This window comes from Apium graveolens, unplaced genomic scaffold (assembly GCF_009905375.1).
Source record: "Apium graveolens cultivar Ventura unplaced genomic scaffold, ASM990537v1 ctg3239, whole genome shotgun sequence".
NCBI lineage: Eukaryota > Viridiplantae > Streptophyta > Magnoliopsida > Apiales > Apiaceae > Apium > Apium graveolens.
Window position 1 is genome coordinate 61,098 of NW_027418002.1, and position 25,149 is coordinate 86,246.

The 25,149-nt window shown below is 31.2% G+C and overlaps 2 protein-coding genes across 3 annotated transcripts; one reads left to right on the top strand and one right to left on the bottom strand.

Annotated features, from left to right (window-relative positions):
* Positions 1-5,995: 5,995 nt before the first annotated feature.
* LOC141701030 (major strawberry allergen Fra a 1.07-like) lies at positions 5,996-7,898 on the bottom strand. The gene is made up of 5 exons (XM_074504672.1): positions 7,845-7,898; positions 7,709-7,771; positions 7,208-7,226; positions 6,389-6,582; positions 5,996-6,277 (listed from the first exon to the last, which is right to left on the bottom strand). Exons 1-5 carry the CDS (start codon positions 7,896-7,898, stop codon positions 5,996-5,998), a joined length of 612 nt encoding a protein of 203 aa, XP_074360773.1.
* A 3,425-nt stretch (positions 7,899-11,323) lies between these two features.
* Positions 11,324-17,674, top strand: LOC141701031 (putative protein arginine N-methyltransferase 6). Of its 2 annotated transcripts, none has more exons than XM_074504673.1 (13): positions 11,324-11,647; positions 12,698-12,766; positions 12,993-13,061; positions 13,310-13,345; positions 13,854-13,919; positions 14,023-14,097; positions 14,213-14,290; positions 14,537-14,621; positions 14,845-14,939; positions 15,073-15,157; positions 15,880-16,079; positions 17,058-17,176; positions 17,271-17,674. In XM_074504673.1, exons 1-13 carry the CDS (start codon positions 11,528-11,530, stop codon positions 17,311-17,313), a joined length of 1,140 nt encoding a protein of 379 aa, XP_074360774.1. In that variant the 5' UTR covers positions 11,324-11,527; the 3' UTR covers positions 17,314-17,674. The 2 variants fall into 2 exon arrangements, with proteins under 2 accessions (XP_074360774.1, XP_074360775.1); XM_074504674.1 differs by having other exon boundaries at positions 14,537-14,615.
* The last annotated feature ends 7,475 nt before the right edge of the window (positions 17,675-25,149 follow it).

Consider the following 25,149-nt stretch of genomic DNA (forward strand, 5'->3'; position numbering starts at 1 on the left):
AAAGTTGAAGTATGTGAAGCTATCACGAGGATATAAAGAACCTTTTATAATGCCTTTTAAGTTCGCAACGTACTTACTTGGTGGCAATCCAGGAGCAACTATTGTCAAAGCATTGCCTCAGGTATGCATAGAATATGCTTTCTTTTTTAAATAAATTGATGCATTATGTGCTTACTCTTGTAGTGAGATACAAGAGTAATAAATTTCATACAACAAGGAATGCAAGCATCAAATAGTGGATCTTGGGGCACCGATTAATTTATTTCAGCGGGAGGCATATATAGCATGATTGTTTTTTTGTCAAGTATATACATTTTAACTTCTTTGGATTCTTCTTCAGACATACATTTATTATTTCTTTCAATTTTCTAATTTGGTAAATTTCTACTGTCTTGTCCGGGAAATTTAGAAGGTAGTACCAGAAACATTGACAGCAGTCACAGTGGGTGGTTTATATTTTTCTTGTGAATATATTCATTTCCGTTTTTTTCAGCGAAGTAATAGCTGTACTCTAATTTGTGTAACTTGGAATTCCAGCATTTCTTTGAGAGAAACATTCTTTAGTCTTGTCACTCCCCAAGGAATGGCCTAGTTAAAAACATTTATTTCCGTTTTGCAACTGCTGAGTTAGAAATAGAAGAAATATTTGAAGATAAATATCTTGAATTTGACCCTTAATAAGGACGACAGTAAAAGGTTATATGCACTTGATGTTCCTAATTTATGCATTTTTGAAATGTTTTGTGGCTGCTGATATATGTAGATGTTGCTTGTTTCAGACAGTAGCGGCTAGCAGGTAGCAACAGTGCCAGAGTCTACACTTCGCTACTTATGGTATACTGAATTATCTTTTGTTAATTTGTTCCCTTTAGTTTCTCCTTAATGTTCTAGACTGTGTCTCTGCTAGTACTTGATCTGTGATTTTATTTTTCGTTCATAAAAATATGCTGGTATGATCTGCTCGGCATGATCATTTTTGGTAAATGCAATGAACATTCTTTCTTTTTGTTGCTAAGCAAAATATACTAAAACTCAAAGAAAAAGCATACGAAAGAGCAATAAGAGTAAGAAATCCAGAAATCTAAAACTTAAGAGTATAAGATCCTGTTTGAACCTTCCCCTAACAGCTTAAGGTTTTAGAGCGACTTGTTACTTATATGGTATCGGAGCTCGGTTTAGGGGAGGGACTCGGGTTCGATTCTATCTCCCACCCCTGTTTATTGGATTTAAATCATTGTTATTTGTATTGGTATTAGTATTGGGTATATTTGTTGTTGTCAAATCGTAGGATTGAGGAAGACTATTGAAGAGTATCAGGGCCTCACTATTAATCTATCTATGAAAGGGCTGAAAACTAAAAAATTTGTTCCTGATAGCCAGTTTTACTAGCCCGGGGATGGAGTGCACATAATTATGGGAACGCCCATGTTTTCTACCGTTAGGCTCTTTCCAGACAAATAAAATCAAAGTTGTAATGCAATGAACTTAAATGCAATTTGCTTCAGTAAACATAATGTGTCATACTAAATCAAGACTAAATCCAGGGTTATTATTGTCTCACTAAATCAAGTGGTGACCTCTGGAGTTTCATTTAATATCGTAGAATGCATTTAATTATTTGTGGATAAATGTGCAAACAACTGCATCTGTTCATATTTGAATAATATTAATTTGGAACATAAATCTTCCTTTAGCAGGTGCAGGTCCGGTGGATACATTCGTATTTCAAGGAGACTTTTTGGAAGATACAATGGGGAGTTGGAATTTATTGCAATTTTTACTTCAATGATTAACTGTAGCTTGTTCTGTATTCAAGTATTTCTAAAAGTTTGTAAACTTTGTACTAGTGTCTTCTGTTACATTTGTATTGTATATGGGACTTCACATCTGTGACCTTTCAAATTAAAGTCTGCTAATTTATATTTGATTCCTTTAATATCTAAATATGTGATTGTGTCAGATTATTTCGTGTAATTTTGTGTGGTGTATGACACTGAGGCATGAGCCACTTCAGTTTCCAGTGAAATTGGTTCGGCTAAGACCAAGAGAAGTTCGGGCAGAGTCAACCCGACACAAACCCAACATTGCCATCTGGACGGAATCCAAGATTCAATATCTTCACTAATATTTCTAAAAATTTTGTTAGGAATGTAATATTTTTTGAAAGATAAAAGTTAATCTCTTCTATATATAATAGGAGAATAAAACGATATTAGTGAGATTAAAAAGTCTCATTGAAAAGACTAAACTATCCTTGTTTTTAATTTATATATAAAAGATGTACTTTGTGAGAATCTAACTCGAGATATTTCATTAAGTTATACAACCTCCTACCACTACACCATAATACATCATGTTTTTTATCATACACATATATGTAAGTGTGCTAAATAAATATTTTATTTAATTTTAAAGATAGTTACTTGAATTCCGCAAAAAAAATAATTACTTTAATATTTGTACAGTTAATTTTAAAAAATTAAATTCCGGATACACAACTAGACATAGTATATAAATTAATTATTATCTTATTCATTAATCTTTTTTTAGTTTGAAAATGTGTCTCATATATTTTTAACATATTTTATTAATATAAAAAGTATTAAAATGTACATATATATTTTTTAAAGAAAATATTGAAAATAGAATCGCTAATATATAAATAATTTATAATGGTACTACATATGTAGATCAGCTCGAATTATAATAAGACAGAGCATTTTATTTTATTGCTTTGTGAGAATCGAACTCGAGATATTTTATTTACCAATACAACCTCATACTACTACATCAATAATGTCACATGTGTTTTTTATCATATACATAATATATAAGTGTGCTAAATGAATATTTTATTTAACTTTAAAGGTAGTTACTTGAATTCCGCAAAAAAAAAGATAATTACTTTAATATTTGTACAGTTAATTTTAAAGAATTAAAATCCGGATACAAAATTAGATGTAGTACATAAATGAATTATTATCTTATTCATTAATTTTTTTTTAGTTTGAAAATGTATCTCATATATTTTTAACATATTTTAATAATATAAAAAGTATTAAAATGTACATATATAATTTTTAAATAAAATATTGAAAATATAATCGCTTATATATAAATAATTTATAACAATATTACATATTTAAATTAACTCGAATTATAATGAGTTAGAGCATTTTATTTTATTCCAATTTGAAATTAGAAGTTGGCCCATTCTTCAAAAAATACTCGAAATTTGACTACATGACCCGGCCGAAAAACATCGTCACGTTCTACGTTTAGTAAATTTAAATTAAAAGTTCGGCCATAATATCTTACCAATAATTTGAATTTTTTTAATATTTTATCTTAATAGAGATTAATGTGTTCGAGGTGTTTATAAGATCAAGTCAGTTGATTATTTATATTAAAATTACTAACTTCACTGGTAGCACATTATAATTTTTGGGACTTGTCCCGATTTTAAAAATATTCGAAATTTGATATGAGATCTCACGAGATTTTTTAAAACTACAATGATATATTAAATCGATTTATTTTTTTATTTTTCACTTAAAAAAACTAGCTTTTTAAAAATAATTCTTATAGATAAATAATATTCATTGATCAAGATAATATTGTACAAATATTTTGAATTATTTTTAAATTTTGAATTATTCAAATAAAAGTTATATCTATACTATATTGACATATGATTCAATGTGTTTTATATTATTTAAAGAAAATATATAAATTGTTTAATAATCTGAATGGATTAATCAGTTCAACCGATATTTATAAAACTTTATCAAATTGAAAAATATTTAATTTTAAGAGAATAGTATAAAATGTTATCAAATTATTATATGAAGATATATTAGAGTAGTAATGAAAAGAACTTAAAAACGATTTAAATAACGATATAATTATAATTTTTCCTTCGAATTCTTGGAAAGAAATCATGAATATCAATAATAAGTCTTTATAATATATAATTTATTTTTATGTTATAACCATGATCTATATTCAATTGCGTAAAAACTAGATATAGATTGTTTGTCAATGATAATATGAATACCATATATAAATTATTGTAATTTATTTATTACATAATTTTAATTTTTGAATAATTATAAATGCATGTTATTTAAATAATCATTTGTCTTACTAGATGTTAATAGTGATTAAAAATGTACATAAATCGGATATTTAGGTTATAAATAATCGAAACTATCGTAATTTACTAAAAAATATAACATACGACAATTTACATGCTGACACAGATAAATATAACTTAATGTTACTTTGGTAACCGTAGTGTAAATAAAAAATTAACATTTTTCCATGCATACATACATTGAATTTCAAAAATTAATATTTTTCATTAAAATCAACTTTTATATTAACAATAGTGTAAATTTTATATTATTGTATATTATGATTGTAAGTTATTCTAATTTCAATTATGCATTTTTTATCTTTTTAAATTAAGTAAATTAATTGTAAGTTAGTAGTGAACTAATAATATAGACAAATATATATAGTTTATTTGAATAAAATTCAAAAGTTTTGGTTAACTCTGTATTCACCATAAATGTTATTTTTTAATTTTCATTTGTAAACATACTAACGACATTTTCAGATTAAGTATAATCGTTTCGTTTTAAACTACACTGACTACCCTATTTATATACATTCAATAAATATAAATTATACAACACAAATAAGAATATATATATATATATATATATATATATATATATATATTGCTTAATTAGTTATATTTTAAACGTTGTGTAATTTGCTATTGTCTTTTATGAAAATAATACATATTGATAAACAATCGACTTGTATTTGATATACGTTATACATTATACCATATTTACGAATAAGAAAACAATTGAAAATATTATAATTAAAATGACATTTGTCTCGCACTGATGATTATGCTAGTCTTTATTAAAGGAGCAACAAGCACAATAAAATCAAAAATCAAAAATCAAGCTAGCAGGCTAACAGTAATCTACTCAAAGAGCTAACTTAGCTAACTGAGTGTGCTATTGCTTTGAGTGTGCTATTGCTTTATTAACACAGTTATTTTGATAAAAAGATATTGCCTTAAACATAGGCATAAGATGAAATACATCTCGAAGAATCATTACAAATGATGAATGATCCAAATCTTAATTGTTTATGATCTCCCTAACCCGAAGGCAATCCATCAGTTACGAATGAAAATATATATTAATTTTTATAACCCATCAAGATTATGTACTAATTTACAATTTTCAATAAAATAAAAAGTCATATGAATATTAAAAAGAGACATCCCATAGTTCCAAACTAGTATAATAGTGAATGCCAAGAAAATACTAAAAATCATTTGTTGATTAATTTATTTTAAATTTTGAAATTTTATTATCTTACAAAGATGCGCGGTGGGCGAGTACTCGAGTTCTTGATTTCTCCAAGAGTGATCAAAAGTTTGACTCCTGACGTGTGCGAGTTCAACTTTCAAAAATAAAGTTCGACTCTTTTAAAATATTTACTCGTTAAGAAAAATGAAAAATAACGGATTTATAACAAATGATCGAAAATTAATTAATAAAGTGGGAAGAAAAGATGAACTGCTACATTCTTTTTATTACAAAAAGTGAATTATAAGAACCGGCAAAGATGAGATAATCGGAATGTACATGCAATCGAGAACTTTTACGATGAAATTATATGTACATCATCAAAAAAAGAAATTTGAAAAAGAATATATCTGCTAATTTACTTTGCTTTTGGACAGCTCAACAAGTGTTAATAAAGAATACAAAGCCACATTAGACAAACCATAAATATGGCAGCGTGTTCATTAGTACTATACAGTTCATCATTTTAAGAGAATACCCGGGGCTGGAATACATATTCTACTGAATTTTTTTAGTCTATCCTGGGCTCTAGCCTCTCTTTGCGCCCCGGGTATTTCGCCCTGCACCCGAAGGGAACATTTCAATTGCTTAAAGCCATGCTACACATAGGCATCAGGGTTTTGGAGGAGATATGCTTCCACAATCTTGTACATTCCCATTACCTTCTTTTTCCCAGCATTTATTTCATTCTCCTTTAGCTCAAAATTGCTCTTGGCATAAACTTTGGTTGACATTTTGCAGATGGTTCCCCCAGCACATGAAGCTTCAAACTTTACCTCGTACGATATTTTGTCAATCATGTCCATCATTCCCTCTCCTTCAATCAAAGTGTAGTTATACACATAATTTTCTTGATTGAGGTCGTCGATCTGGTGCTTTAAGTACCTAATTTTGCTTCCTGCAAGCAGGAAAACAGGTCTGTCAAATATATGCTTTCAAAATAAAAGCAAATAAATAGAGGTACATGTTAAATGTATATAGGCCAGAGTCATCTTGCCTTCAGCAAAGTTGATCTGTTTAATGCTTCCTGCTCCCCCATCTCCTTTCAGGAGTTCAATACTCTTAACAGCATGTGGTAATAGTTTTGGAATTAAATTGTTGGAGTCAACTGTTGAAGCCTTGAATATTCTCGCTGGAGCAACCGGAGATGTGAGCTCATCTGTAAATGTAAAGATACCCAAGAGATCTTAATTACAAAAGCTTTTGATCTGTAAATCAAAAGCTTTATGTTGTATGAGAAACTGTGTCTGATTACAGAGATTAGATGACAGAGGTATATACCTATAGTAATTTAAGAATCGGAGATCTTGTTTGCTTAATTTAACAACTATGAATATATTTGATTCTGTTTCGGTGAAATTCGTTGAATTGTCCGGTATGCAAGACCTGCAAGCATTGCACTACAGGTTGTGAAAAGGTATCAGTTGCCCACTTGCCACAAATGTAAAGGACAAGAAAGTAAAAAATTAAGAAACTTCAGATCACATGCAAATTAAATGTGTGTGGCCAAATTACTAAAATGTTTGTACAGAAACATGCGGGTAGAGAAAATGGCTTCCAAAGATGCCAAACCTTGCTGGAAGTAGAATCATACTAAGCATGAGCAATATTGTTGCATTATAAATCCCTACAACTAGCTACCGATACTCGGAAACTGAATCCAAAGCTAGAATATCTCAGCATAGTACTCGTCTCACTGATCGAGAGTTCAAAATACACATAGCAAATCTTATAAATGGAATAATAAATGTACCAACATAAATATGGATGGTATTATTGGTATAGCACTTGATCATTGAGAAATTGCATACCATCGAGGGAATTATGATTCTGCAGTAACATCGAAACTGGTCAATTATGATTCTGCAGTAACATCGAAACTGGTCACGAACTTCCGAATGTAAAGAGCACACAGCGCAGGGAAATGCTAGAGATCAGCCTTTTAGCAGAAAACAGAGTCCATACACTCGCCTCAGAAGAGCAATGTCACGATGGAAGCAAACACAGGCTATAATTACGAAAATAATAGGAGGCTTCCTATTGTCCCCAGTGGAATTCAGAGGTTAAGAAATGACCTATCTCCCATTACTACAACACTGTGGACTTGATTCTTTAGCTGGATCCAAGATTGACTAGGATGCTTTTTAAATTCAATATCTTCGTTAAGCCTCCCAGAAGCACATTCAGTTAAAAGCCCGATGAAACTGATATTATCTGGCTTGCACCCGCACTTCACATCCAAATGAAAATCTTAGAATAGCATCCCTTTATTCCCTCCCATACCCATGAAGCCGTAACACTGTCTTCCACACCTTAGTTTCACTGAGAATGGACCTAGCATCGTTTAGTTTTCCACATTTGGCATACATGTCAGTCTTTAAAGAACAACAAAAAAAACGACCGAATTTTTACAATCTAGTAATCCAAGCTCCAAAATCCCAGCATTACCACATCCAGTAACAATGCGTACACCCACATTTCCTCAAACCTATCATTAAGCATTGTGCTGTATATATACAGAGTTTATTGTAGTTACCTTTTTCAATATGACAAGTAACTATTGAAATCACTGAAAAACAAACAAACAAATGAAATGCCTTCCTTGCACTACATTTACCTCTCTTTTTATTTGTTATATTTAATTGCTATTTACCTAATTTAGATTTTAATATATTTAATTTTCATGATCTTCAATTTAGTTGATAAAATAAAAAAATAAACTAACTAGTTAGAATTATCTTTATTGAAATCAGGACACCACACCATAATATTGAGGTGCATTAAAGTGCAGCTAAGAGTATAAGTTTAACTGTTGTACCAACATTAATCTTTGTTGTAATTTATTAAATATTTTATTATTAACATTTTAATTTTTTTCGTAATTCAATTTTTTAATTCAGTTTTCGATTTTAACCGAAATGGAATTTTTTATTTTAATTTGAAGATCATATTTGCACATGACGTGATCTCATATTATAATTAAAAAAATTACTATCCATAACACTTACTCATTTGGAGGGAATAATTATATAAATAATTCGTAAAAATAATTCAAAATAATAAAATAATTAAGTTGTGTAGTCATCAAAAATACGTATTATCATAATTAATCCAAGTCAAACAAAAATCGGCATTTTTTCTCTAAAAAAATATCAATAAAATATTCACCTAATAAAATGTCTAAAAATGATGTAACAAAAATAATTTACCAAATTTGAGAAATATTTACATTTCTTGTCTTGCTTTTTTTAGTTACTTGTTATATTTATTTTTTCAATTTCAACAACTTAAATATTATTCAAAGGAAATGTTAAATAATTTTTAGAATATATTGATATAAAATAATTTTATAAACTAATAAATCGATTCCCATAGAAAGAAGACCCGAGATATCACTATTCTGAGATAAATGACCCTCAATGTCATTTTTCCGGAAAAATTGCCCCAAATACAGGGATGTAAATTGATCCTCTCTATTCGGTATTTCGGCTTATATCCGACTCGAAAATATAATACATGTCTCATATTCGTTTTACAAATGATTCAAATCTGACGGAAAAATTAAGCTCAATTAAAATATGATCCCGGATATGAGCACTCATATACCCGCTCAAATTAGGACTCAGATTATTTTCTATAAAATGATACTACCCGAATATCTAAATATGATGCATGGCTCTTATTCGATTCGACCCCATATGTATTATATATTTTTAACCCATTACATTTGTAAGTAAATAATCATTTAATAATTCTTCATATCTTATATAATTTTTAATTTTTTACAAAGTATGACTTATATTGTTATTATTTGTATAGTATAATATTTATTTTATTTAAATAATTATCCGAATAATTAACATAAAAATGATACTTATGTTAGTGGATTATATTTGACTCGTATATGGGGGATCATAAACTATCCGTTTAGATAATGAAAATACGGTACCGACTCATATTCGGTTTAGATCCGGCCTCATATACCCGAGATCAGTTTGTATCCGAATAATGTGATCTCGAGTCCAAATCTGAACACACTAAAAATAAAATGATACGGTACTTGAACAAGGGGTTATCCGATTCTACCCAAATATTAATTTATAACCAAACCTGAAATCACATTTTTTATATAAAGAAAAGACACGTCACGTTTTTAACACATTTTTTTAGGGTTTTTCGCCTAAGAACCAAACTCTAATTACTAACCGTTTTTAATACTTTAAGATTTATAAATTCTCAATTTGAATTTTAAAATTTTTAAAATATTTATAGATATTGTTAAGGCTAATTCTCGTAAGCCGTAAGATTAAACTTATAATTAGAATTGAACATATAAAGTAAGGTTTTGGTATGATTTGGGAGAGATTTTCTCCAATTGTATAAAATTATCGATCCTCTCAAGTTACCAACGTAACCCTTTTATAGGGAATTAAACCTGCGTAGTTTTAGGTTTCGGTCGTCCACTGTCTTTGTTCATCGGTTGCAAGCAACCTTCAAAATGACAAGTTTCCTTTTATAATAATGTTCACATTCATTATATCATTGTGGTGGGCGAACAAATATATTATTTATATTTAAGCCGAGTCCAATAAATATTTGGCTAGCGATTAAATAGTCCACTTATTTATCTGCGGTAATGGCTTGTTAGTTCTAACTGCGGTTATCGAGTCCAATAATAAGTTTGTACCTAAATATAATTCAAGTATTATGTCATTTATCGGAACTATTTTGTATCAACGAATATAAATAAAATGTGAACAAAACACCGTTTAAAATAACATGTTAAACTTGAAAATATAACATTATCGAGTATTTTGAGTAACTAAAAAAAATTAAAAAATATGCAAAACTTTAATGCCTTATGCGTTACCATGAAAACAAAACATGGGCTTGCAGTTTGCCTTTGAAAAACTCTAATTGAAATTCCGTTTTTAATTTTAGAATAAAAAGATAATGAAAATGGTACACGCAACTGCGTTGTTTACAAATAACAAAATTGGTAGACGCAGAGCCGTATTTGAGGATATTCCAAGTGTTCGACTGAACAGGACCCTAAAATTTGAGGGGCACATTTTCAAGATACAAGTGTATATATATATATATATATTTCTTTGTTTGAAAAAATAAAAACAAGTATAACTTATTTTTTTAATAAAAAAAAAATATAAATTGAATAAAGGTTAAAAATAGTAAATATAATTATAAATTATTATCTAAAATAAAATTATTAAAAAAATTTAATACTAAATATTAAATAAGTAACAAAAAATTAAGAAAAATACTAGGAGAGTAAGAGTATTATAGACATTGTAATTTTTCTTAAATAATAATATATCATTTTCTAAATAATACAGTTTTTAGGTAATTTGTTTGTTTTAAATTATAGTAATATTCACATATTAAAGTAGAACTTTAATTTAAAATACTAATTAATTAATTAATAGTTATGTATAAATCTAAATAAGTTTACATAGGAATTATGTTTTATATGATTATCTTATTATTTATAATTTATCTTATTGTTATGTACTTGTAATATTTTTTTTAATTTTAAAGTAATTGCAATTATGTTAAAAATATAAATTTTGATTAATTTTTATTGTCGTATTATTATTTTGAGTAATTTTTATTGTTATATTATTTGCTAGCATTATTTTTGATAATTAGAATTCGGGCCAAATATTTTTAGTTTATTTTCTAATTTTTAAACAAGCCACATCTAGACTCCCTTTTAAACCAATATATTTGAGGCCGTATTTTTAAAAAATGACCTTGAGGCAATCTGTATCAAATAATGACATTTGGGCGATATTTACATAGATATTGATACCAGTCAGTCTGTTAGGAAGCAAAAGTTTGTTAGTACATAATTTTACAATTGCAATTCAATAGTTGAAAGCCCGCGTCAACTTTATTTACCAATTTACCCCCAAGTTCCAAACTCTCCCTCTCTACTCTCTCCTCTCTACTCTATCTCTCTCTGTACCTCTCTCCCTCTCTACTCTCTCCTCTCTACTCTATCTCTCTCTGTACCTCTCTCTCTCTCTACTCTCTCTCTCTCTCTCTCTCCCTCCCTCTCTCTCTCTCGCTCTCTCTCTGCTTCTTTCTTTTTTTATTCAAGCCAAGAACTGATGGAAGGAGCAAGTAATGACAGTGGCGATGACAATGATCATCAACGCCAAGTTTTCGATGATGGGACTGAGCCAAAATTCGATGTTCGTGATATGTCCATTCACGAGGCCGTCCTTAAGGTGCAATTTCAATCTACATTATTCTTGTACTTACACACACACGTAATTGCACTTAATTTTTGTGCAATATTGCGTGATCTATTTGTTTCTTATAATCTTTGCCTAACACCAAATTCTGTGTGTGTACTCTGTAATTGTCTGTTAGTGTATGTGTGAGTGATCTTGCTTTACTCTGTTTATAAAAACAACACAAGTTTTCAAGAAATTGGGTATATGTATTTGAGGTGGGTGTATAATTTAACTTCCGATTATAGTGATTTACTAAACTTGTTTGATAGGTTAGGATGTGGAGTTTAATTTAAAAACATTGAATAACTAATCTGGAATAAATGCGTGCAATTGTATTTATATTGCTACAAATTTGTAATTTCCGGATTGATCCTGTTCTTGATTTGGAAATACTGAATTCTGATTTTTCTATTGTAAATGCACCTTTTTATGGGGTCCCTAGATGTTATCACCGCGAGAATTATGTGTTTGTTAGAGGCAGACAAACTATTTTTGGTAGGGTAGAAATAATATTATAACTTGAATACTCAATCTTTTACCAGAACTTATATATAGCCAAACAAGAATGGACCTAGTCAGTTTCTTTCTTATGTATCTGGGAAGTGGGCAGTGTTACCAAATTACTATTGATGTTTAATAAGGAGATCAATAGAAGATATATTCGGGTTACTGTATGAGTACTAGATGTAGTCTTCAAGATGGGTTAGCTAATGTAATTAGGCTCTTAAGAGTCAGGCCAGAAGGTTAATAGAGAGTCATGGATACGGGAAAAGGCTTGCGCTCTATGCTGAAAGTACAAGGCCAGATACTGAATTTATTGCTGTGAAAAATGTCGTGTGCACCTGAACTTACTAGGTTTCTGTTTGTTATTTATGCATTTCTAAACTTACTAATCATTGTTTTTCTCTGTTAATTAATTTCAGGGGATGGTCTATTAGTTTAAAATAATTTGCTAATGAAACAATATTTATATGCTTCCTTTCTTTTCACGGACTTTTTTAAGATTCTTGAAGAATTTATTGAGTTTTCCTGAACTGTCAGGACAAAGTGCACAATGAAACTTATAGGGCCGCCATTAAGCAGCATCAGGATGATTATATTAAAGACAAAGTAAGGCATTTTCTTGGCCAAATAAAGTAAGGCATTTTACTGCTTTAGCTTTTAAAATATCAATGTAAGAGTATCTTAGCTACTGCAAACATACTGCAGTGAGCATGGTTTAATTGCTGACCTTTATTTAGAATTAGAAAACTTCATGATAGAAATGAAATGCAATTTTGTTGTTGAATGCTTTTGTGTCCAACTAAGTTTATAAGATATTTAATCACATGTTCAGGTTGTGGTTGATGTTCGTTGTGGAACAGGGATTCTTTCTATATTTTGTGCCCATGCCGGTGCTAGACGAGTAAGAACTTCTGTTTCTATTTTTCATTAAGCTGCTCTGTTGATCTATTCACACATACGCGCACAATGCACCTGCACATGTACATTAACTATAAAGATGTGTAGTAAACTAGTGTAACTTTAGCACATACATAATTAGAGTCATCGTTGAAGTTGGGACGCAATAATCTAAGTAACGTATATCTGAGGAAAACCAGTTTTAGCCATATCTACATAAATAATATATTTCCTGCATGAAATGTTTTACAGGTATATGCAGTGGAAGCCACTGAAATCGCAGTGCAGGTAATTTATAGCATGATTTTTTTTATTGGTTAAAAAGATGCTACACTGTTCAAGTGTATCATGTATTCTGATATTTAAAATTTTGTTTAGTTTCATCCTTTTTTCTAAGTAACTACTTTTTCTGTTGCTATAAATTCATTCTTTCTAATATACCTTCTGATACAGCTTTACATGCTTGCTAAGGATTTTAGCATCTAGTATAAAATTGGTGGACAATTAATCGTAAAGTGGTAAATGTGCCCACATCTCATATCCGTTAAAACTGAATATAGAAGATCACACACACTTCATGTATCTATAGATCTTATCAATACTAGTAGTCACGGGTCTCGATATATTGGAACTTTCACATATGAGTACATGACAGTTTGTTGGTTTCATGATTACATATTGTTTACTGTATGTTCCTTTTTATGACTAATATAATATGTATGATTGCGCATTAATGATTGGTCTCTGTTTGACGTCATTTGAAACTTTATGTCAACTCTTTGACTATGTTTGTCAGGCACAGAAAGTCATGCAGGCCAATAATCTATCTGAAACGGTCACTGTTTTACGTGGATTTGTGGAGGTTGACTTTTTAGTGATAAGTTTATTAAATCTTTGTGCTAGAGCAAATTACTAAGATTTATTACTGAAATATATAGTTTTTTTAATTACTCTCACAACTGCAGGATGTTGAAATTAATGAAAAGGCTGATGTTATAGTTTCAGATTGGATGGATCAGTTACTCATCTATGATTATGAGGTTATTTTCTCATTATGAGATACAAATTGAAGTTGTTTTCGGTATCATGTCTAGCTTCAGTTTACAGTCTCGTTGTTATAATCATTCTTTATATCTTGCATTGGCTACTTTGCAGAACATGTTGGGGAGCATCCTTACAGCCAGGGATCGCCTGCTAAAACCTGGTGGTCTTATTATTCCTTCAAGGGCAACGGTATGTATGCGTTTAGTTTAGCATCCTATGACATGGAACACTAACTTTTTAAGAGGGTTTTTGAAGAACCCTTGAATAATATCTCTTACTACTAATAAGTAGTAAGAGATATAAGTAAAGCTATTTTAACATTATTCAACTTGCTAAACCTCAAACCAGAGTTGATCCCTTGTAGCTGAAATTGGACTTTTGAATGATTTCATTTAAACCACAATCAATGTTGGTTGTATCTTGCTTTGTCTGCAGCTGTACATAGCTCCTGTCACGCTCCCTGACAGATACAGTGAGAAAATTGATTTCTGGCACAATGTCTATGGAATTGATAGTGAGTGTATGAATTTACCTATAATAAATCGCAACCTGTTTAGTATTCCGTAATATTTTTCTGTGACTTTGACCTTGTATAGAGTTAGGCTTCTACTTTGATCAACATAATAATAGATTTTGAAAAGTGCCCTCTGTGTATTTTTTCTCCTGGTTTGCATTTTCTAATTGATAAAAACTGTTTTTCTAGTCCTCTAAACATTGACTTGGAAACTTTTTGTGTGTTGTAGTGTCTGCTATGGTACCTTGGGCGATACAAGATGCGTATGAAGACCCTTGTGTGGAGACAATTACGAGTGAAAATCTTTTAGCTCTGCCACAAGTGGTTTGTCCTTTCACTTCAAGATCCATAGTGTGGATATCATAGAATTGCAGTCCATAAGATGTTTCCTAGAGATATAAAGCTATGTACAATCAATTTTACCTGCTATGATAGATTTCCTTTTATTTTGATGCAGGTAAAGCATGTGGACTGCTACACCGTTTGTATTCAGGAGCTAAAAATGTTTACATCAAGCTTCAATTTTCAGTCGCTGGCTCGAGGTAATAGAATTTTCTTCCCTAATTGCTGATACTTTATATGTTCCACTTATCTCATATACTATAGGTCCTGAGATCATGTCAATCTTTTTGAGCAAAAAATGTATCACAAGCCTGAATCAAGTATCTTAAAAAGCGGATAGTTATCTCAGGATGGCTGCCCTGCCAATACGATTTCACCTGAATGATGAATCTATGTGAAACACTCTACTTATATCTTTGTATGCATAAATGGAATAATTATAAGATCTAGTCCTATCTAGTCCTATATATTACTAATCAGTGATCAGTTTTTTTTTTCTATTGAGCATAGATACATTACTGATAAAAAGATGTTGGCATAAAGAAAAATTGATGAGATAATACGACTAAACTGCACAAAAATAACATTTTCTTAATATCTATAATTTACAAATATCTATTAGTAAATACTAAATACATTTACAAGCTTCTATATAAATAGATGAAACTAATGGCAATATGGTAAGACTTAAAATACTTTTTGAAAGAATAGTACTGTACATCTATACGAAACTAGGCTCAAGCTGATTGTTTGCAGTGTCCTTCACTATTGAACTTCATCTATATATCTTGTTCTGTTCTCATGAAAGCTGACAGTTGATCATGTGTAATTCACATATACTATTCACAGAATTTGCAGTTTTAATGCATATATTCTGTAGTCTTATGTCGAACTAAACAACTATCTTAAATTTCATTTCCAGCTCCATTTCATGGATTTGCTTTCTGGTTCGATGTCGAATTTAGTGTCCCTGTGACATCCCCTGCTGATTCTAATACACCACCCACGCAGTCTACAAGCAATCATCCTACTATAAGTGGTCAAAAGAGAAAGCGTGATGATATGAATGAAGCAATTGTACTGTCAACAGCACCTGACAAGCCGCGTACACACTGGGAACAAGTATGAGTATAATAATTTTTTCAGTATGTTGCTACCTTTTACTTTCATTACTCTTCAATAACACCATGCTTAAAGCTTCTCCACAGCGCAACTTAATAATATTTAATTTAGGAAACAGGCGTTATTATGATTTGGCTGAACTAGCATTGTCTAAAGATAGCTTCTTCTGCAAGTTGATTATTAGTGTTGTTTCTTTGACATTATTATGCAGTGGACGCAAGTCAGAAGCTAAAAAGGGAACCATGCCTGTTGGGCTGTGTAGTCCTAATACAAGTTGGTCTGTAAGGCCATGTTTGTTTCATGGGATTGTAATCCCGGGATAATAATTCAGAGATAACTAATCCCATCAAAATTAGTTGGACTAAATAATCATATCCTATGTTTATTTGGAAGAATTAAGTGTAGGATTGGACTATAATCCTTTAAAATTTTATTCTATGTTTGTTTTAAGGGATAGTCCTAGGGATGGGAATATAATCCTTTAATAAAAAATTTCAATCCTATGTATGTTTCACATGGGATTACAACGAGGGGATTATAATCCTCTTGTAAGAGGGGATAAAACAATACCTCCTCCCACCAAGTATTAGAGGGGATTATAGTCATATACTCTACTCCAACAGAACAAACGGGATAGGATAATTTAAAGGATTATAATTCTTGGATAACCCTTCACTAATTTATTACAAAACAAAGTCTTTTAGATATTCATCGCAGGCTCACAGTTCCTTTTGAATTCATATATTAGGAATTAGATATTTGCAAAAGCCCTTTCCTAAATGTCAACAATCCTCTCTCATGAGTAATTAAGGATGTTGGTACCCAATTGTCAAAATTTGATCGGAATAACATCTTAATTTGGATATTTTCATGTCTTGTATTATTTTCATGTACTTCTTGATTCAGAACTAAATAGCTACATTTCCTTGTTATGTATTAAGTGAAGTTTTGTTTCTGAGTATTGATGTATATTTGCAGATGCTCGTCTACTTGTACAATCCAATAGATGTTGAACAAGGTCAACAGATTGAAGGTTCGGTGACATTGACACCTAACCAAGAAGATGGTCCCAATGTGCACATCCGTCTCGTATACAAGTGAGAAAAGGCACTTCTTTTCTTTTGTCCTACATATGTTGGATTTCTTATTCCTAAAGTTGCTATATTCTTACATAGAGATTTGCTACTGCAGATTAGGTGACCGTTCCTATGTGAGAGAAGCTGTAATGCGCTGATTTGATTCTGGCTTTATGCACAAATTCGTTCTAACCTCTTAACTGATAAACAAATCCATATTTGAAGTTTCAAGTTTCTGTTCTGAAGTAAACTGAGATAAATACTCATGCGGCTCTAATGGATACTCTTCGTATTTCGTATGACCGATACTGTCCATACATTGATCTGTTTGTATCATTTGTTTGCTGAGCACTCTGTATATAGGTAGTCTAGCATTCCATTGTTTAGGTATAACTATATAAATTCTTAGCAACTGCTACAAATACTTCAGCAGTGTGTAAATTTAAAAGCAACCCTGTAAACATTAGAACCGGCAGGCACCATCAGTCCAAGACCATCAGTCTGGTCTCGGGTCCTCAAAATGACGAAAAACAAAAAAGTCGATTTTAGATTTATTCCGGTCTAAACCCTGATCTTGGCGAGACCGAATCTATCTATAATATTATTTTTATCTTATTTGAAATAGTAGAATCAACACTACAATGTAAATGATTAAATGTTATATGCGATAAAAAATTTGAAACTATCTCGACATTGTTTTGTTCGTTACAGTAAGTTTACAAATTAATAGTTTTTTTATAAACAGAAAATTAAATCAAACGTTCCTGAATTATAGACACTTTTCTGTAGGTCATAAATTATAAAAATAAATTTTTAAATAATTTAACTTTTAATTTTTTCCAATCACAGTGCTTCCGTTAAAAATGAGATTGACTTCGTTAACTTTTCAATGATAGGCAAAACCCTTAACAACATTCTTGAAGTTTCCGATATCCAAATTTGAAAATGATTAATCAAAACACTCATTTTTCAATCCCCCGTCCATCTCACCATCAAAACTGAGTTTGATTTTTTTTTTTTTAATTTTTGACGGAAATTAAGGTTGCTTCGATTAGTTTTTCGATAATTTTGACGATGTACATTGATAGGGTATTGAAAACCATGTGATCTAGTAACTCAAATTTTGAGTTTGAAAATCGAAATCACCTTCAAAATTGTCTTAGATTCTTCGGAAATTCAAAAATGTCCGACACTAACGGCGTCAATCTGATTATAAAAGGATTACAATGACAAAAATTTAAAAGCTAAATTACTTATAAATTTATATTTATAATTCAGGTATCTAGAAAAAATAAGTGACATGGACGTTAGAATTAATTTACCCTTTTAGAAATAATAAGATATTTACTTCTTAATAAACATATTACCTTAACAAACAATTAAATTGAGAAAATTAATTTTAATGTCCCTAAATTATAGCCACTTTTTTTTTAGGTTCCTGAACTATAAATATAAATTCATAAGTAATTCATTTTTTGAATTTTTCTAATCGCAATCATCCCGTTAAATTTTAAGTAACGTCGTTAATATTTAATGATGTGTCATCTTATAAAAAAATTAAAATATGTAATTAGTTGTGAAGAACATCCTTGAAAATTTCGTAGAATTGAGGATAATTTGGAAGATGATTCTAGTGTCCAAAATCAGAACTTGAGTAACCAAATTACTCATTTTTAAATCCACTATCCATCTCCACCGTCAAAATTCAGTTAGGGTCATTTTTAAATTTTGACTTGAATATTGGTTTTGATTCGAATAGTTTTTTTAGTGATTTTGATGATGTAGATTGATAGACCGTGCGATTGTGAGCATGTTCATATGATTTTTGTGATTTCGAGTGTTCGAATTAGCCTCGTCGGAAAATTCGTGTGTCGTCGGTGTTCTTCGTTTCTCCAACATAATTTGATACTATTTAGGATTATAAATTAGTGTAATAGACTCGTTTGATGTTGTTTATCACTATGTATGATGTTAGTTGAATTTGTGTTAACTTTGGTGTGTCAGAAAAATTCTAACTCACCGGATTTTGTTGGTTGTTGGCTAGAGAATATGAAGCATTGCTAGCCAAAAACTGAATTGCCCGATTCCGTCGGGGTATTTTTTACTTTTTCGGTGAAGTTATTTACCAAGAAATCGTTTGATCTTCGAAACTCAATATTCAAGTTTAAAAACTGTTTTTTAAGTAAAAACTAACAGTGTTACTTAAAAATTTAATGAAAAGGCTGCGATAGGAAAAATTCAAAAGTTGAATTACCTATAAATTTATATATATAATCTAGGGGTCTAAACAAAAAGTGTTGACAGTTCACGAGTTCAAGACGTTATAATTAATTTTGCCATTTAAATTCTTTAAGTACATTTTTTCAAAGAAAAACAAAATTTATGATATCTAAAACTCAAAATTTTAAGCAACCGGTTTAGAGTTCTGTCTGATCCGAAAATCGAATATATAAGTTTAAAAAAAATCCCATATCCGGGTCGGGTCTGGTTTTGTAACTTCGTGGAACCTTTAGGCACGACTCAGAAGCCGTACTTCAATGGAGTCCCCGGCGATGAAGAAAGTAAAGATTATTGGAGACGATCAAGACAGAATTTAGCAGTTTGCCTGAACTAATACATAACTTTTCTTTATCAATTTTACAAGCAGAATTATTTGTTCAAACAGTGTAATCTTGAACTGATGGAAGAAATCTTTGTATTTATTATCGGAATCTTTCAAGATCATCTTTCTCTTTCAATTTGCCAGCAGTAAAAACCCTGTATCTATAGAATAGAAGTATAGATCGCCCAGTATTGTCTGAAACTTCCCAGCTTGAAAAATTAGAATATGTATGATGTAACGTAAGCCCTCGCAGTATATGTGTGGCATATTCTTTGTACTTGTCAATTTAACGGAGATCATTTAATATCGTATCCTCAAGTAATACACTTGAATATCAGAACCACCCTCTCTGTTCATGGGAACCTTGCAGTAAATTTGTCATTATCTATATCTGAAGTGATCCTGTTCCCCCGCAAAATCAGATACTTCATATATTAAGTATGGGAGCAATAGGCATGTTATTATCTTCTTTTGTAGCATTTTGATATGCACATCTAAAATAAATTTCAAAAATGGCAGACTGATGTTTTGTGGGTTTCTGAATCTTGCATGTTTATTGCGTAGGCATTTTCTGCAATACAGACTTTCTCATTTGGTCCATTTACTAAATTGAATTGTGTGAAGCTAACACAGGGATACAAAGAATCAAGTATATCTAGTGCCCTTGGGAACTACTTGAACTCTCTCCGAGAGCCACGTAGGGGCGACCTTGAAGTTTATTGGGCCTTTGAAAAAATCAATTTTTTGGGGCCCCAAATTATATATACACAAAATATTTTATATTCATATAATAAAGCACTATGAGAATTTGGTACCTTAAGTGTTGGGGACGGAGGTGCAATTCTTGTTCCTCTTCTATAGTCAGGACCACCCTTGGAGCCATAATTGTCAAGAAAGCACCCCAGGTAATTTATTGAGTCAATTATTCTTTTCAAAAATTATTTTGTATTTGGTAAGGGTGAATGGAATGGAATGATTAAAATTAAAGGAAATTAATTGAAATTGGAGGGAACATTTAGAAAAAATGAGTTGGTGCAAAGTTGATATGATAAGAATTGTGAAAAAAATTGGATGTAGTAAGGAATGTAGCATTCCATCTCTATGTAGTAAGGAATGTAGCATTCCATCTCATATTGATGGAATGGAATGTTACATTCCTTACAAGGTTGCTCCACTTGAATGTAGAAACAAAGATCAAGCAAGCACCTGGAAATGCTAATTGCCGTGACACAGATTATAATTAAGTTGTGTATCATACAGAAAATTTTATGTGATACTTATTTGCAAAATTCGTATTTTGTTTATACAGGTAATTTTGGCCTCAATTAAAAAATGGGATTTTTTGAGTTAGAATTATAAAATAGGGATTATATTTAAAGTTTGGGAGTTGGGACACAGTCCGAAACTACTCGGGCCTTTAAAATAGGGGAAAATTGAGTGAGCGGACAATTAGGGTCAGGGATAATTGAAAACAGAGGCAGATTTGATTACTTAATGGGGTCCGCGGCGATTAAAAATGTTAGCATTCCTTGAGGCCAAGAAGACAGAATCAGCAGGTTACCGGATGAACTAATTCATAAAATCCTGTCTTTCGTCAATGCGAAAGAAGCGGTTCAAACCAGCATTTTCTCGCAACGGTGGAGGTATATAGATCACTCTTTCTTTTCTCAGTTTTTATTGGTTTGGCAACAGCAATAATCATATGTTTGTTCTCTATGTTTTGTCTAAGCAAAACCATCAATCCCATATTTTGAAATTGAAGTTATATGTATTGAGAAATAAACATCCGATGCGTTTAGTTGAAAAGTTTGTTGAGTATGCAATCTCGCAAAATATTCAATGCTTACATATATATTTTTTATGTGGTCATAAACCTTATAAGTTATCCACCTTCAGCTCTAAATCTTTCAAGACACTAGACTGGCAGTACAGCTTGAAGTATGTGCATCAGAATCAGATCTTTGGGATTTGCCTGCCTTAAGAACTCTCCACTGAAAGTCCTACGGTTTTAATCCCCAGAAGTTATCTGTTTCATGTTTGGCATGCCTACCTGCCTTGAAAACTCTGACTGTTAATGGTTGGGATTTATCAATCTCTCTATTTTCTTTTAGGTTTCCAAATTTAACAACTCTTCGTTTATCTTGCTGTAAATTGTCCAGAATAAATTGGGATTTCCCAGCTCTATTAAGTCTATATCTCCAGAGGTAATATTTCTCGATAATGAGTGACATAATCTCCACATTTCTCAATCTACAAAATCTCAGATTAGAGTTATCAAGATCATCTGTGCATCGAGATCATATCATTTCTTGTCCTCGGTTAATGAACTTCAAAATTTCAACCTACTGATATAATCCCCATAGTATTGTGATTTTGGCACAATAGCTTTCCAATTTCAGTTGTGTTGGTATCTTCTAGGACTTGGTAATGCCAAAATTCTTACGTTTGACTTGGAGAGCATTTTGGTAAAATTATTATCTCCAGTATTTTTTATAAGAGTTACAATTCCTTGATTTGCTTCTATAACTGATAATAGAATTTTGACTTGATTGTGTAAATTGTGGACTTGGTAAATTTAGTTACTAAGTAAGGGTTTTAAATCTTTAGGTAAAACTAGTTATTCATAGGTGTCAAGGATTGGACCCTTCAATACACATTTAATCTGATCTGTCATTTTTCGCTATTCCATCAAATTGATGTACAGAAGCCTTTTTTAATCGTCTAAAGCAAACACTTTTAAGTTACTATTTCTGTTAATGAGCATTTTAAGCATCTGTTGCAGTTTTCACTTTAAAAGTTAAGCTTTAGTATTTCAGTTAAAGTCAACTACCAGAACTTGACTGACTTGGTGTGTCAGATTAATGGGTATATCTATTCCAGATTATGGTTTTTTGTTGGGGAATGAAGCATATAGTGTGGGAACCACTGGTATTTATTGTTAATATCTTGAAAGGATTTGTTGTTTAACAGAAATTAAGTTAGATATAGTGTTGTTAATGATGATGGGATTTTCAGCATCCAATTGCATGAGATGCAAGGTTTGAATTTAGGACAGGTAGAGGTGTATATGGGAGTCTTTAACAAAAGCATATGCAACTAACAATAAATTTCGAATTATGATCTCAAATACAATTTTTACAGCTTTATAGCTCTCTCATTTCTGTCGAGTCCTCCCTCCATGGAAATATGAAGAATCAAAATACCTAAATTACCATTGTTGCTTTACACTGTACCCCCTCCTTCCAAGATCTTGTAAGGTTCAAAAGGGGTAATATGCCGCCTTTCTGAGCAACTGCTTCAGAAAGTGCAGAATCAATTCTAGCATTTTCATAATTCACAAGTGCAAAAGTTGAAAGGGCATCTAGAGCCCTTTCTCGCACATCCTCCCTTGAGCTTTGTGTAAAACTAAGAAACAATGTCACACCTTGGCTGAACATATATTTATTCGAACCTGTAGGATCCCTTACAACAAACCGCAAAGGAGAATATGAGAGGATCCATTTCAACCAAATCATAATCTCATTTGGGCCCTGCTCTTTAATTTCTGAATTCCTCCCTTTTGTGAAAATATTCCTATCTTCCATTGTTGTTTCAGCAAAAAAAGATCATAGCCTTTTTAGTATATTGGTGGAAAGAGTAAGTAACCGTTTACCTTTAATATTCTGGAGGTCAACAAAATTAGGATCATTATCAATAGTTGGGCTCTTTAATGTGCATAAGATCAATAAGTTCTACGAGGTTGAAAGCAATCTAGACAAAGCATCAGGATGATATCAGTTCATGAAACATCTAAACATTTCAAATGTGGCAACATACTCAAGTACTATAATGTATCATAAATGTTTCACGGATTGGTATCATCCCTAATGCTATGTCTAGATTGCTTTTAACCCCGGAGAACTTCTTGATTTTATGCACATTGAATTGCCCAGCTATTGATAATGATCCTAGTTTTGTTGATCTCCAAAATATTAAAGATAAAGTGCTAATTACTCTTTCCACCAAAATATTTAAAGGGTTATATTTTCTTTTTGCTGAAACAACAATGGAAGAGAGGAATGTTTTCACCAGCCGAAGGAATTCAAAATTTAAAGAGCAGGGCCTAAATGAGATTATGATTTGGTTGAAATGCATCATCCAAGATTCTATTTTGCGGTTTGCTGTAAGGGATCCAACATGTTTCAATAATTATTGGTGCATCCAAGGTGTATTGTTGCTTAGTTTTACACACAAGAGGATGTGCAAGAGAGGGGTGTTGATTCCCTTTCAACTTTTACAGTTGTGAATTATAAAAATGCTAGTATTGATACCGGATTTGCTGAAGTAATTGCTTAGAAAAGCGGTATATTACCCTTTTTAAACCTTACAAAATCTTGAAGGGGGGGCTTAAGTGTAAAGCAACTGTGGTAATTTCGGTTTATCTGGTGCTCTTAGGTTGATAAGAGATTTCACCACGGGGACATGAAGAATCAAGTATGCCTAGTACTCTCAGAATCTACTTAATTGGTTGCTCTCTAAGATCTACCACAGTCCCGAAATTGCCTCAGGTATTTAATGTGTTTGTTATCATTTTGTTTTTTCTTTTGTCGTAAATACGATGCACTTATCTTTGATTATTGAACGGGTGTAAAGTGGTAGATCTATAGATATCAGGGTATTAAAAATAATTTTTTTAGAAAAAAAAAGTGCGGTTTTCTTTAAATATACAAATAAATTTTAAAATATAGAGAAGTGGTGGAATAGATTGCAACAAATGCTTCAAAACTCTCAAAAACACTTTATAACACTACAAGAAATCTCATTTTTACCAACAACAGTTGCTGACGGAAATCTATCCGTTAGCAATTACCAACGGATTGTCGACCAATTGCAAGCTTTTAAAAAGTCGATATAACATCAACGGTTTCGCAACGGGTTACTAATGAAAAGTTGCCAACGAAATTTTCCGTTGGCTACACCAAAAGTTATAACAGAATTACTAATGAATTGGCAATATATATTTAACTACAGAATACTAATAGAATAACAATAAATTACTAACAGATTACTAACTCAATACTAACCACATTGTTCGTTGTCAGTTCCACCTGTCCAAGTTGTATTCGGTTAGTAATCGGTTGATAATTATAGATCGGTTATCTATTTTTTCCTTATTAATCTGTTATAATTGTAGATCGGTTATATTTATTCTGTTACTAATTTGTAGCAATTCTAGATCGGTCGTGCATATTTTTGTTACTAATCTCTTGTAAAATTTTACCATATATATATGTCACACCCTATTATATCATAACTATAAAATCAATTATTGTGCACACCCTTGTTCATTTTCTTTCTCTCACATCTTCTCTCCCACCTCAACACTATGCAGCCAGTTCAATTTCTGTATTCC